The sequence below is a fragment of the Tigriopus californicus genome, chromosome 4 (assembly GCF_007210705.1).
Source record: "Tigriopus californicus strain San Diego chromosome 4, Tcal_SD_v2.1, whole genome shotgun sequence".
Lineage (NCBI taxonomy): Eukaryota > Metazoa > Arthropoda > Copepoda > Harpacticoida > Harpacticidae > Tigriopus > Tigriopus californicus.
This window is the reverse complement of record NC_081443.1, coordinates 1002066-1016597: the sequence shown is the minus strand read 5'-3', so window position 1 is coordinate 1016597 and position 14532 is coordinate 1002066. Positions and strand designations below refer to the sequence as shown.

Sequence of the window (14532 nt, the reverse complement as noted above, 5' to 3'; positions counted from 1 at the left end):
AATACGGAGAATAAGTACGGCTTTCGGACTAACAATGCTTTCGAGTTTTGGGTGAATTGCTCTCTCAGATTTGACGAGAGAAAGGAATCTAGGAAGTCATGTTGGTTTTCGCAAGGACTGGGTAATAATCATTGTATTACTGCTACATCGCTCATTTGTGGACGTCAGTCCTCAAATCCCTTTGCTGAATACAGAGAAGGTAAGGTAAAATAAGTGTGTAGTTTTTGACCAGGAATTGCATACTAGTACAGAAAAAAGTAACAATAAAAAAAAAACAGAAAATATGAGGTATTATTCTGGTAGTACTAAACGAATAATGTCAAAAATAAAAGAAATTCATCTTTCAGCCATTGGGAGTCCAAGCGTCGATTGTGATTGATGCCAACCTACAATGCTTAATAGCTTTGTTTCACGTTTTTTGTGCCTTTCTTTCTCTCGAATATCAGCATAAATAATAATTTAGCGGTTTCTTTTCATTAGAAAACGAACACCCGCTTTATGTAAATGTTAAACTGAAGAAACTAGCACCAAATAAATCTTCATTGAAGAATGGCTATACATTCAATGAATGACACTTACATATAATTTAGAAAAATGAGGCTTGAAGAAAGTCGATATCAAATCTAGAAAGCATAATGCTGTGGATGACCAAATGAAATATGGTCATGTTCTGAAAAACTATTCGGACTTTCCGTTCCTGATAGTGATGTTATAAGAGCTACTGCTGGGGCGAGCCCGGACTCGAGTCCAAGTGCACGCGAGTCTTTTACTTAATCTTGGAGGAAATGGCCGGACTTGAGTCTTTTAGAAAGGACTCGAGTCCGGACTCGTCAAAAACAAAATATATAGATTCTACATGTCTACACCTGGGATCGAACCACCAAACTGAGGGTGGCGAACTTGGTTATGACTATGAGAGCAAGAAATACGTAGGCTTGAAATAATTGGGGGAAAAAGTGGGTTTTAAAGTGCGTCTTGTATTTTCATTGACTACACATCAATATGTCACACAGAGCAAACATTTTCTGATTTCAACAAGAACCCTAATCTAATTAGAATTGTGTTAAGGTAAATTCCATCCTTGGGCAAGTGGGAGCTATTTCTAATTCAAAACTAAGAAACATAAACTGGTGGTCAGGTGCTTCCGAACACTCTTAAAACCGTTTTTCATTGATCCGTTTTTTTGGACTTTTACTTTTGACCTTTGAAACGGAACAAATCGAGCATTATGAACTTGATCGAAAATGGACTTGTCAAGTTTTAAATGTCACTTTTGTCCATGCCCCCCTAATCCTTAATATTTTGACTGTATCTTCTTGTTCTGGGGAATATTGAGGGACAAAAACGAAAATAATTTCTGCACATAATCTCCCAAATTCAGTAAATAACTTGTTTACAGTTTTACAGATTAGGAGCTCTTTTGCCCCAATGTATTTCTTACAACTCCATAAGAAAGAGTCTAAATCACTCTTTTAAAATGTCATGCAGTTACTAAATACAACTAGTCTTGATTCAACCAAAATCTTACTTCCTTTTATGATGACTTTTAACAACAACGATTTAAATTCCCCCATGCAAATTTTAATGTTATTCACCCAATTTGTCTCAGCTTAAACCTTGATGTCTAACCTTTGCTTCATTCCTTGGTGTGAAGTCGGAACATAATATGTGGGCAATTTGTTCTTAAAATTGAATTAAGATGAAATAGCACATTTTGTTGCATAGACTCTTTAGGGGTGTGCGTTGTATTTTGAAAAAAGAAAATATGTTTCATTCAAAACCTGACAATGAGATCTTCACAAATCATCTTCCTTCAAACACACAATTGGAGGTAAGTATTAAGTGCAAATAAAATGGATTTTTTCCTCGAATTTGGAACAATTAGCTGGACTGGATAGATTTTTTATTTTTGAGTGGATTTCTTCGGAAACTGGCCCCAATCTGAGGCCAGTTTTTAAACGCTCGTACCTCGGAGTTAAGGCTTGGACGTTACCTAGAATGTGCATCCGCTCACCATTTTGAGCAATGCATTTTCAAACCAGTTAACGTCCAAGCCCCTAACTCCGAGGTAAGAGCTTTAAAAAAACTGGCCTCCGGCATCAATTGACTTTACAAAAAAACCTTTGAAAGGTAATTGCATTAGCTTGCTTTAGTGTACCAAATTAAGATCGCTTTCTTTTCTCAAACTTGAGTCTTCAAAGGACTAAGTTTGGTAAAAAATAACGAATCAAAGGACTCGGCGGAGTTTGGGGGGGCGGAGTAATTGCCCCTGCATTACCCTGTGTAGCCATAAACCCGAAGAGTGTCATCACTGACGACCTAGAGGATTGAATTAGAGGTCACCTTTTTCATTATTTCGCAAACGGAGAAACACTGTCCGTCCAGAAGAGGTTCAATTGGATCTCGATTATGACCATCAATCAACTGAGAAGAAATTTCGAAGTGTTCAATGTATCCAAACAGATTGTACCCCTTCAAAGAAGCTGTTCTTGTAATCGCAAAAGGAAGGGTTGCACCGGGGAAAATCAAACCTGAAACAAGGAAGCTCCAATGATAAGACTTTGTACTGTATACTGTTGCTAAAAGCACTATATAAGGACATGAACGTGGTACGGGTACTTCATCATTGTGTATTATCCGTTTGCCTAATGGCTTTGAATACATGCTGTCCAAATTTCCAATCCAGAAGACTCGCCCCTCATCTTTTCTAGACAAACAATCCAAGAATTCCAGTTTATCCAGCTTCCTTCGAGTTGTCACTTGGAAGGAGAAATTTCTGACTAAATCTCGTCCCATGATTGTAGCTCATCTTTCTCTTCAGAGTCAATACAAGAAGAGCTCTAGTCGTTGGAGATGAGTCCAGGGGACCCGCGGGCTCGAGTTATTGGTTTGGAGCAAGTTCTTACCATCTGAAAGTACTACTGTACTAGCCAAACAAAACACTCAGACATGATAAGGTTTTCAAACAGGCACAAATGCCCGAAATGTCGCATTTTTGACTCATGTTTGGATTTACTTAAGTTGTGGGGTCTGCATTGTAGGATGCACAGGTCACAGATAAGACCTCAATGGAAACGAGATAGGATTCTTGCACTTATTCAAGAGTATAAACTAAGATGATCTTTTGACCCTATTCAGTACTATTCAGTACAACCAAGCAATCTGAGAGCATCGCTGTCTTTGACCCGTGGAAAACCTTTTGTGTGGCCATCATTTTGCCATAGAGATGACTGGGAACGATTACTTTATTCGATGGAGCCGCCAGTTAAGCCGAGATGGCCAATTGAATCGTCTAGTCAGTCGGGATTCCAACCCAGGAACTATGACGTCCATCGTCGAGAATGAAGAAGTGGAAACATTTGCCAACCATGAAGACGAGGCTTTGGCGAAACCCAGCTACGATCCAGCCTCGGTTTTGGGCATCGAGCGAAGGTAAATTTCCCCCAAGTGTAGAAAACTGCGAGGCAATCAGATTTCCATTTTTCTTTCAATTCATTCCTTTTGATACATTCGTAATCCTGGAGAGCTTGTTCGTATCAGAGTAGCTTTCAAATTTGGAAAAGGCTCTTTCCTAGGCTCTTTCGAATGTACGTAGCTTACATGTATTGTGCAATGAACTCTGAAAAAAAAATGTGGACAGCATTCCAAGCAATTTCAAATGGTCTAATTAAAAAATTCCTATTCTGAATATTTTATTTACAGGCGGATCTTTGTATTGGAAATTCTGCTTTGATACAAGCTATCGATATACACTTATATTAAGCCAGGTTTTCTTAGCAATTTCATTTCCAATCGATATCGACCTTCTGCCATGAGAACCGTGCAAGAAGTTTTGAAAGGCACATGAACTTCAATTTTCATCTAACAGGGTGGGTCCCAAAACTGTCAGGAACATCATTTTCAGTACAAGTTTTACTTGTTACGAATCTGCATGCTCGAAAAATTAAGCAGAACATACTTAAACATTGAACCATTCACACAAATGCATGAAAAGTAGAGACGATCAAATATGCATTTTCCCTTTTATTTCCTGACAAGCATTTTGCAGATAACGCATCTTTCATATTTTTGTAGATTTGAAATACATTTTGGGGTTGGACAGAGGCAAAATATTTTTTACAAGCTTTTTCCAATTCTTTTCATATATATTTTGCTTTTAGAACTTATTGTTATTTACACATTCCCGTGTTTGCCACATATTTCCACCAGCTTTCATGCATATTTTTGCGCCTAATGTGGAGCTTTTCTAAAGCCAACTTTGACCTTATCTAATGACAAATTTAGATACTTTTTATCCACTGATTCAAATCAAGATTGTTAGCCTAAGTGCTAACGGGTTTCTCAAAAATCTTCCACCTTAGAGGCTCAATGCAGTGCCCATTGTGGAACCTTTGAAATAGCTTCAATAGCGAAATGACTGCCATTGAGTATTGGAAACAACTTCTTCGTCCTCCTCCCTTTGATCTTTTGGCATTTCACAGACTCTACCTATTTATTGTGTCGTTTCTCTGGGTATGGAAAATGTGAGAACTCTCTTAATATATGACATTGCTCGAGACATGTATGGAAAAAGAAAAGCAATTTAACCCCATGTGAAAAACTGTTGGGTACGCTCAATAACTAACATCTTGAACATGAGAAATTCTCTCATTCTCATCCCAATTTCAATTCAATTGAAGCTGTGCTATAGAGGAGTGCATTTGTGAGTCGCAATTTGAATGACTTGGCACTTCACTTGTTGGATAGGTAACAATGTGTTCTAGTCATTCCACAAACACTTGAACAGAGTTGGACCTCATTTCATGAAAAGGTGTTGCAACTGTGTAATGCAGATTATTCCTTTTCATGTCAAACTTGTTCACCAAGAAACACGTTGTTTGGGTAATTAAAAAGGTCGTTGTACTCGCTGAAAAGAAAGTGAAGCCAAGATGTCCAATTCAATGCCATCCATCCTAAACAACAGTGTCAAAGAGCAGGATGTACTGAAAAGAGTGAAGATTAGACAAACTAAAAATAACCCAACGCTTCTACATCCTGCTGAAACAAACGAGTTGTGCCTGTTAATAGCTTTTCCATTCAATCTCCAACTTCAGATTTGACTTGAGGCATGAGATGGCTTTCGATGTTAACAAAACCTAGTACATAGTACATGCTAACAACCCATGCAATCGTGTAGAAACTTCTCTCTCTCTCTCTCTCTCTGAAGATCAGTGGTCTCGTTTTCACGGAATCAATGGCCTTCTCTCCTTCATTTCCCATCCTTGTATTTATTAGGTATGCACTGGATGCGGCAGCTCTGTTAGGAGGAAATGAATATCTAGTGTCGGAAATGCTCGACAAATTCGGAGAAACTCCCTACACTGAGGTCGAGAAGACGGGAGTGCTTTGGATGGCCAAGCACCTCTGTCCTAATGCCAAGTTCCTGGAACGTTTGAATCAGCCGGAAAGCCTCAACCAGCGCCATCTCACCAACTTCTTTACGCCCTTTCATCGAGAGAGATTGCCTCGTGAGTGAAAAAGCACCAGTTGGTGTAACGAGTAACGACTACTACTGTACACTGTACATAGCGATCTAATTTGGAATTTGGATAGGCGAAGAAGAGGCGAAGAAGAGGCGAGGCAAAACATAGTAAAAGCTTGGATTAGGCCACTCAATTCGTGCTGACTCGTTGCAGAGTTTCAGTGCATGGAGGTGGAATGAAAGGCGAGGATTTAATCGATATTTCGGCCAATGACATGTTTACAATCCCAAGGATGTACTCTAGTACAGGCTGAAGTACGGCTTGGTTGAAGTTCATGTCAAGTACAGAATCATAGTTGGAACCTAACGATACGTTCCGGTTGTCCCCAAGTTAGTATTAGGGGGAAAATTGGGTATTTCTTTCTTTTTAAAGTTGGGCATGACTGTGCGATTATGATATTGACAACACGACATTGGGTTTAAAGTTGTCATGCTGTTAAAAATTGTCAACTTTAAGGCTAAATTTGGGTTTGATATTGGTTCGTTTTATCACTACAGGTATAGACCAGGTATGATTATGTACGGAGTACTTAATATTATGGACCTTGGACGGTTTTCTAGCCAAATCGGTCCATTTTGGCAAGAACAAATCTGAGCCCCTTTTCATGATGTACAGTAATGTTGAAATTTGAAACTTTAATCGTTGCAACTTAAGAACGTCTATCTCATATCGAAGGATCGAAACAGGCTTCTACGATTTTCGATAGAAAGTGGTGATTTGTGGCTAAAATAAGTCAAGTAAGCCCTAAAAATAGTTTAAAAAACTGTGGTAAAAGTTGACTGTTTTGATTATTCTCTATTTTGTTAGTGTTAAGATGGAAAAAAAATTTGGTTGAAAACTGTTTTTCTTTTCATGAATTTTTTACTCATTGCCTTGAGCAATCATATTTATTACCGAAAAATAAGTCAATACAATACGCCTCAGTTCAATTTCATAGTTTGACATTTTTTGAAATTATGTTGTGCAATAAGACGTATTCCATGAATGGTTACAAAAACCAGTATCATCATATCATCAGCAGCAGCAAATTGTCGGGATGATCTAAGAAATTTGTATGCAAATAACTCACGGTATTGTTCAAAGAAAAAGCTAGAAATACCACTTCGATTACAAGTTGACAAAGAACAGAATATGTTTCCAAAAAGCAATAAGAAAGGATAATTGAAAAAAAAGAACTCACTGGAACTCCAAAAGTCCAAGTATGGGAGTATGAAAATCTGCTTTAATTTATCAGCCTTCAGTTTTTTCAGGGCAGGATAAAGTGTAAAGTATAAAAAAATATCATTTGGATCTGAAATTTTCATAATCGTCTCCCTAGAATGACAGAAATCATTTCATTTCCTCGAAAAGTCCAAATCCCTGGGTTATGGTTTGAAAACGAGAAACAGTTGTTTAGCACAAAAATAGTTGATTTAATCCAAATATCTTTTCCTTTCGACCTTCATCTATTACATGAACTTCTAAAGTACTTCGGTTTTTTTAAAAGTTATATTGTCAAATGCATATCTAGAAAACCCACAAATGACCGACGATTGCAATCTTATTTAGACATTACTTCTTAACTTTGATTGACCTTTTTTTGTTCCCTAAGCCAGATTTAGGACTCAGATTTGGTCAAGCCTGTTTATTTTGCATAATCAAGTGATCGCAAAAAATGGCAATTTTGGATTCAATCATTTTCCCCTCCGTTCGAAGTCGTTTTGGACAGATGTTATGTGTCTTTTAAGAGCAAGAGCATACATTTGTTTGAGTTGAAACCGACCCTTTCAATATTATTTTTATTGCGACAAATTTGTCATTGGACTATTGGTAGATTTACAAGTTTACATGATGACATTTGTTCCCAACTACGGTGTCTTCTTTATGGAAGTTTTGGGTTCGAGGTGTCATGTTCATTCACACATTGTACTTTGGAAAATAGCAATAAAAAATAGATAGATAGAAACATAGATATACGGAATAGATTGTGTATGATATTATTAATGAAAGAGAAGCTGTTACACTGGATTAGTAGGTATAAAAAACCGTCTTGAGAGTTTTGAGAGCATAGTTGAAAGTTACTTAAAAGCATGGCAATTAAGCACCGTGGATGGCATCACATGACTTATTGTAAAGAATTTTATTTTCTTGGATCGGTAACTAATCGGCAAACTCAACTTGTGGATCAAATAAGAAGGCGTAACAAGAGAAGCTTTTCTGTGTTTGATTAAGTGTATTAACTCCTGGCAAGACGTCACGAAATCTTGGATGTGATTAACAACGCGGTTAATCAATATTGTTTCCATCTGACCTTGTCCTTTTGACAAGAAGGATGGTGAATCATTGAGGAGTGGACTACTTATTCAAAAGATTGATCAAGCACAGAATTGAACTTTTCCGCTTTTGATATTGAATTCAGTACAACATCAAATCGAACAAATGAAAGTTTTGTTGCGATTTCAAATTGAGATTGCTACATGTTATCTTAAGCATGTTGAAAGTCATCTTTGCCGAGTTAGTCTCAAAATCTAATCATGCCCTTTTCCACAAATATCGAAGGTATCGGAAAAAATATACTCGTCACTTTTAGAGACATGTAACTTGCTCGGGTTTTTAACCTATTATTGGGAATCAGTTACCGGCAAGTAAAGCCATATTAGATAAAATATTTAGTCCTTTAAGGAGATAGAATTGGTCAACGTTGGTTGTCCAGCTTTCACCTTCGACAATTTCATTGCATCAATTTTGGCGCCCATTCCCATTGGTACTAGAGCAAAGCTGATACATTACACCAAAACTAATCCGGAAATAGTTTTAGAATTTCATTTACATCTTAAAAATTAATCGATGGGTCCGACAGATTTTCAGCCATCATTTTGCTTCTAAACAGACACTTTCAAAAAGTTGTCTCAGGTCTCTTTGCGCTAGTTTTCCTAACACTGTTGCAAGGAATGTTATCTCTAGTATTATTACAATTGCAATCAGCGTAATTGTTTGCCCTAGATTCAGATTTAGTGTCAACTTATCACCTCATGATGAAACAATATACAAATTGGGAGCTCATTCTTTCCAATTGCATCCCTTAAAGTACCAGCAGAATTGCTTAAGGTCCCCTGCCCATTCGATTCCCAATAATCCCAAATAAACAAAATTGTATTCATAAACTGGAATGCTCTTAAAAGTAATAATTTAGGGACAGCGGCGTTGTTTTGAAGCTAAAAAAAGTTTTACTCAAAAACGTACATGGATCACGGTTTTGTTATTGCTGCTTTTGCTCTCGGTCTTTGGGCACATTGCAGAAAACTTTAAAAAGGGAGATATCTACTGAACAGTTTTGCTTAATTTTGAATTTTAAAGGTCATCATTGCAAGGTAAATCTGAGGGTCCTAATCACTCTTCTGCAAATTTGTAAGACAATGTCCCCTCAGAGACAAGCCGAAAGAAGGAGGAACAGTTGCGCAGTCGGAATACGGTTTTGTATGTAGCTATTTCATCAATGGCACTTGCTTTCTTTGCATAAAGTTTGTAAAAATGATGCTTGAAGAAAGTTGATATGGTCATCTTGACAAGATTGACGCTTTCGTCTTTTCATGTTAACAAGTTTGAAGAGAAGAGCGAGGTTTTGCCAAGGATTACTTCAAACAAAAAGGTATCAAAAACGCAAACAAGTTTAAGGTGTTCACCATGTCATCTTTTTGAAATTCAAACTTGAACAAACTTCACACAAAGAGAGTAACTGCCATTGAATGTTCAGTTTTCTTTTGTGATAACAGGTTTTCAAGGTAAGATCTTGTCTTGGAACAATTAGAAGCCAATGTTTGATTCTTCGAAATCTGCTCCCTCCTTACTTCTGAATGGAAACTTACTTTCCATTAGTGTTGGGGAGGGTCCAGACTCGGGTCCTCTGCTGGACTCGAGTCTTTTGCCAGAGCTGAGTCCGGACACGGCGAGTCCAATAAAAAGTCAAAAAATCAAAGGACTTTTACGAGTCCGACCTCTGCCAGAATAGCCCCAGCCATGAACTTCTAAAAATATGGACTATGNGCCAAATCGGCCTACTCTTGGTCGTAGCAATTTTGAATTAAAGCAATAAAAGAAGAAACGTAGATCTCCTCAATCAAAGGATGGTCATCTTCATATTATTTATTTGGAAAGTGGTTCGTTTCAAAGTTATGTTGTCAAAAGTTTATGTAGCTGACCAAGAGCAGGCCGACAATTTGAATTCTATGTGTTGTTTACTACATAACTTTGGACTTATCCCCTGAGCTACCTAAGCATAGTTTTGGGCTCAAAATTGGCCAAGTTCATCTATTCATAAAGATCTTGAGGTCGAATGAAGTGCTTTTTCAAAATAAAGTGAATAAGTAATGAGATAAGATTTTTTGCTTCTGTTCGCAGTCCACATCTCTAGAAGTCCGTGTCCCAGCACTACTTTTCAGTCACTTGTGAAAAACAAAGTTTCCATCAGCGGCGTTTATATCCTGTTGCGTTGTTGAGGTGAAGGTTCTACCGGTTCTACCCATGAAAACCTGCTTTCATAAAAGAAAGAATATTATGTACTTTTTGAAATACATATTTGTATAGGAGCATATCAGTTCCCTACCTGTTTCCGGGTATAAAAGGTGTTCACATATACATTCGCAATTTGTGCCGGCAAGATTGTGCTTGGGAAATTTATTCCATTACACCCAATTTACAGATAAAATTCAATTCCATTACTAGATCGGTCGCAATATTCGGACTGTGATTATCACCAGAAATCGTTTTCCAATGATCAAAAAGAAAATCTAAAACGTGGAAAAGGTAATGTCCACCAAGTTTGAAGTACAAAATAAGTTCCATTTTGGAAGATTCTGTAAAATCATGTTTCAATAAAGAATCGTATTGGCTTATATGAAGAAAATAGAATGTGGTTAACTTATTTTGTATTACGCATCAATCACTCGAAGAAGTGTAAAATGCCAGAGCCTATCAAGCGTGTAAAAAAAAAACATGGAAATCCCCAGAGGTCCAAGAAAAATCAACATGCTATTTTCTCACATGACATCATATCTCAACGAATCCTTCCACCACTTGTTAAAGGGGCATAACTTAAGAGTTCAGAATTCCACCAGCATTGTATTAAATTCTTGCTTGAGTGTATTTTGGTTTGAATAGCTTTTCTTTCTTAGACTTTTAGACGTACACACAGCGATGGTGCTCAGGCAGCGACGTTAATCAAGGACAAACCCACTTTTGTGTTCATTTAGACACACTTTCTCCGACTTTTGAGCATTTCATTTTTTTTTGCTTGTTTGTTTGCGAGAATGTTCTCTCATTGGATCGTTACATTTATATTGATTAATGTATTGTTCTCCCACTCTGGGTTCCTGGAGCACCGGTCGAGGCGATGATCCACCAGAGTATATGCGGTGGGGTGGTGGGGAGACCTGGGGTCGAACCCATGAACCCGAGTATAGCTCGGCCACGCGTTAACCAACTGCGCTACACCATCTCCCCATCATCGTCATATTAGATTCGAGTCACGTCTACAGTATTTACGTTTATACTCGTAAAGAAGGAATCTGATAGCATTAAAAAAAGGAAACCGACCACGGAGATCAAGAAAGTTTTATTGTACAAATTACTCTAGAAGATATGAGCCTGCGGCTATTTTATTGGCATGGTTTTTCACCTGCTTTTCTAACCGCTACAAGGAATGTAATACCCAGTACTGTAAAAATGAAAACACAAATTAGAAGATAGGAGTCGCTCCCCCTATTTGTTTGACTCTGATTCATTGGGTTGTAAATGGACTGAGCTTTGCATGGTTTTCAAAACATTACCCACAAATAGAACGAATGCTATGAATAGCATATGACTTACGTGCCGACGAAATTGTCTTGCGCCCCACCTAAATATTTTGCCAGATTTGGTAAAACTGATAAAACAACTTTTGCGCCTGTTTCCACTGACTAAGCAATCAATAGATCTTTCCAGCTATTTTTTATGGCCGATTACAAATCCATATTCTTTTTTTTTCCTAGGGATATTGGCCTCTGCTTTGTTGTATTGCAGCCGATTTGAGGATACGGACGTGATTGAGAATCTTGAGGATAATCATCAAAGAGCGATACTGATCAACATGAAACATTATCCTCAAGTTGAAATGCCCATTGGAGAGGTCCAAACTGGATCGAGTTCCATGGACAAGCCCGTGCTTTGTGAGCGTGTGGCATTCATCTATTTCCGATCTGAGGACGACTTTCCGGTTCCGGAGTTCCCCGCTATCGAAAAGCCTAAAAGTGCAGCGCGAAAAATCAGTGCCAGTTTGGCACATGAAAAAAAAATGTTGTCCATCATCAATGTGTTTGCTATTTTACCCATTCCGTAATTGGTACTGTCATGAAACGTTTTGTAAAACAATGTATTTCAAAATAAATAAAAATCTTATCAAATCACGCCGTCACCGCATACTGAGCAATCATGCGATCAAAATCACTCTCCTTTTGGGAATAGGTCTTCAAAAAAGGATGCTTTGGATCATCGTCCTTCAGCAGGGTCAGATATCGATTGCTCACCTAAAACGAAAGTGACTTTATTGAACGAAAACAACATCAAAACCAAACGGAGTCCTTGGCAAATTCCTCACCTCAGGCGCCTTGCCAGTTTGTTGAGACAACACAATCATGTTGATCAGAGTCTCGGCATTGTTGGGATCCTTTTCCAAGGCCTCTTGTAGAGCACCTTCCGCCTCTTGAAACTTGCCTTGCTGAATAAAAGAACTAGCCTGTCCATTCAGCAGCAATGGCGTGGATCCAAATTTATCAATCATTTCTTGATAAATGTAGTAAGCATCCTGGATCTTATCCCCGCCCTGCAACGGCAGTACAGCTGACATCAGTAAAGCACACCAGCACTTAGAGGGAGTTATGTAGGTGGCGCTACATTCATTTGTAGAAGCGTCGCCTTCCAATCTTAAACTAGTGTAATTATTTGTGAAATCCGCGTTAATTCTCGATGAACCTGATGGCTAAACACATTTTGACCCCATGGTTTGGTAAACCAAGCGAATTATGTGATTTTAAATTTGCACTGACGGACATCGGTAGACTTGGAACAAAAACCTTAGTAACATCCAAGGACCATAATCTATTCTTGCCAATGTTTGCCCTTGTCGTGGCTTCATCTTTGTCGGAAAAAATAAGTATGTGATTCAATTCCACTAACAATAACTACCCTCTTCAACCTGACAAAAATGGTGCCCCAATAATCGAATCCTACCATTTGGAGATTGACCCAAGCTTGTGCCAATTGAGTCAGCGTAGCATCATCGTCCTTATCTTGCATGACCTTCAACTCTTTCCTTGCCAAATCGATCCGATCCATCTTCAACAAGGTTTGGAGCTTCAAGGCCATACATTCCAGATGATCCGATGGATGGAGGACCCGAAGAGCAGCCTCATAATTCTCCTCTTGATAGAAGATGGAGGCCGCCACGAGTAAGAGAACGTGATTGTTCAAATCCACAGTTCCAGACATCTCCGTCTCCATCTCTTGAACCAACTCCTCTCTTTGATTGGCATTCTGAAATTCAATTAACCTGTATATAACTCAGTCTATGCAATACAACCATTCGTCAAGAGAAAAATAACCTGTAGATAAACGGCCAGTTTCTTGAGTGGCTGAATCAAGGCGTTGGATTGGGGTCCAATTTCATCGCGAACCACGCCAAATTTCTTTTGAGCCAAATAGGCTCGGTATAGAAACACATCTTTTTCCACAGTAGCGTCCGGATCTGAGGGCTGAAGGTGGTAATCAGAAAGAATTAGTGGCAGGAGGTCAAAAACCATGCACCTTGACTGAATGAAGAGGGTCTTACGTACCTTGATCTTTTGAGCCTCAGTGATGCATTGTTGGAAGTTGCCGGTGAAGAAGGCGTTTTTGATGTCGAAGAGCTCGTCCACTTCGCCGGCGGACATCTTGTAGGGTAATATTATTTGAAGTTGACCAAGTTTCGGTTCACACTTGGACAGAACAATTGCAATCTATTCCAGGGTGACTAACCAAAGGTGAATCGAAAGGTGTTGGGTGAGGCACTTGGCCATTTTGGTGACGGACAAAAACACATAAGAAATTGACAATCTGACGCTATTGGGACTTTTTTATGATCTTCATTGCAGAAAGGTTTTTACCGTATTGGATTATCAAGCTGCAAAAATATTTCAATATGAATCAAGGAATAGTGTTAATACAACACGTCTGAAGGATCGTTCCCGTTTTGGGAATGGCCTCTAGAGTGATGGAGGGTAGGCTCATATCAAGGACATTTTGGACCGCTGTTTGATGCGTTAATCCCTTACAGTTTGAAGGACAGCCCTGGGATCATACCATATTTCCGCGGTAAGTTAACCAACAGCACTATCAACAGCTTCCTTTGATACTAGATTACCTGGGAGGTTAAAAAGGTGCTCATTTCAAACAACGCAGAGGTGCAAGTCAAATAAAAGGTTAGTAAGTTTAAAAATTAATGATGTATCTGTTGCCTTGGGTGCGATGTCGTTTCTGTTGAAAGAAAGTAGGCTCGCTATGATTGTTCAGTGTTTCTTATGACGTGGACACGATCGAGGCGCTAGTTAAGGATTTTGGTAGGTAGATAGTTCTAGCAACAGCGCCATCTAGGTTAAATGCCAAGAGGCCAAAATTGATAACAAGACTTGTCATTCCTAACATATCGGAGCAAAAAATATGAGTTAGTATAACACCATCAGTCGTTTGTGGTTGTAATCGCGCTTACTTCATATTTTTAGACATAAAGCCATTCAAGAAAGAGGTCTCAAGTTTGATTTCCCTGCCAGACCTTTGTATGTCTTATTCTCAGGGTTACCCTTGAAGTTCAAATAATCTATAGTCTTTAATGATGACATGTCAGATACTTGTAGAAGCCTTGAATCGATTTTTTTGTTCGTAATTTTACTAAGACTTGTTTACACTTCGTATCTTCCCAGCAACACCCGTTTTACGTCACCTTCGCATTAGAACCGCATTAGAA

General features: G+C 38.5%; 2 protein-coding genes across 2 annotated transcripts; one reads left to right on the top strand and one right to left on the bottom strand.

Moving 5' to 3' along the window:
- The first annotated feature begins 2835 nt into the window (after nucleotides 1-2835).
- Nucleotides 2836-11874, top strand: LOC131879470 (uncharacterized). Its single transcript, XM_059225809.1, has 3 exons — nucleotides 2836-3432; nucleotides 5275-5507; nucleotides 11528-11874. Exons 1-3 carry the CDS (start codon nucleotides 3227-3229, stop codon nucleotides 11872-11874), a joined length of 786 nt encoding a protein of 261 aa, XP_059081792.1. The 5' UTR covers nucleotides 2836-3226.
- A 15-nt stretch (nucleotides 11875-11889) lies between these two features.
- LOC131879467 (coatomer subunit epsilon-like) lies at nucleotides 11890-13534 on the bottom strand. The gene is made up of 5 exons (XM_059225804.1): nucleotides 13367-13534; nucleotides 13136-13285; nucleotides 12765-13067; nucleotides 12133-12357; nucleotides 11890-12061 (listed from the first exon to the last, which is right to left on the bottom strand). The coding sequence occupies exons 1-5, from the start codon at nucleotides 13460-13462 to the stop codon at nucleotides 11939-11941; spliced, it is 897 nt and encodes a 298-aa protein (XP_059081787.1). The 5' UTR covers nucleotides 13463-13534; the 3' UTR covers nucleotides 11890-11938.
- Nucleotides 13535-14532: the final 998 nt, after the last annotated feature.

Bases quoted from the DNA above. Each gene is read 5' to 3' on its own strand.
- LOC131879470 (XM_059225809.1), top strand. From the start codon at position 3,227: ATGACTGGGAACGATTACTTTATTCGATGGAGCCGCCAGTTAAGCCGA. The intron at 3,433-5,274 runs GTAAATTTCCCC...TGTATTTATTAG, and splicing joins GTTTTGGGCATCGAGCGAAG to GTATGCACTGGATGCGGCAG. The intron at 5,508-11,527 runs GTGAGTGAAAAA...TTTTTTTCCTAG, and splicing joins TCATCGAGAGAGATTGCCTC to GGATATTGGCCTCTGCTTTG.
- LOC131879467 (XM_059225804.1), bottom strand. From the start codon at position 13,462: ATGTCCGCCGGCGAAGTGGACGAGCTCTTCGACATCAAAAACGCCTTC. The intron at 13,286-13,366 runs GTACGTAAGACC...TACCACCTTCAG, and splicing joins CTGAGGCTCAAAAGATCAAG to CCCTCAGATCCGGACGCTAC. The intron at 12,358-12,764 runs GTAGGATTCGAT...CTGCCGTTGCAG, and splicing joins CTTGGGTCAATCTCCAAATG to GGCGGGGATAAGATCCAGGA.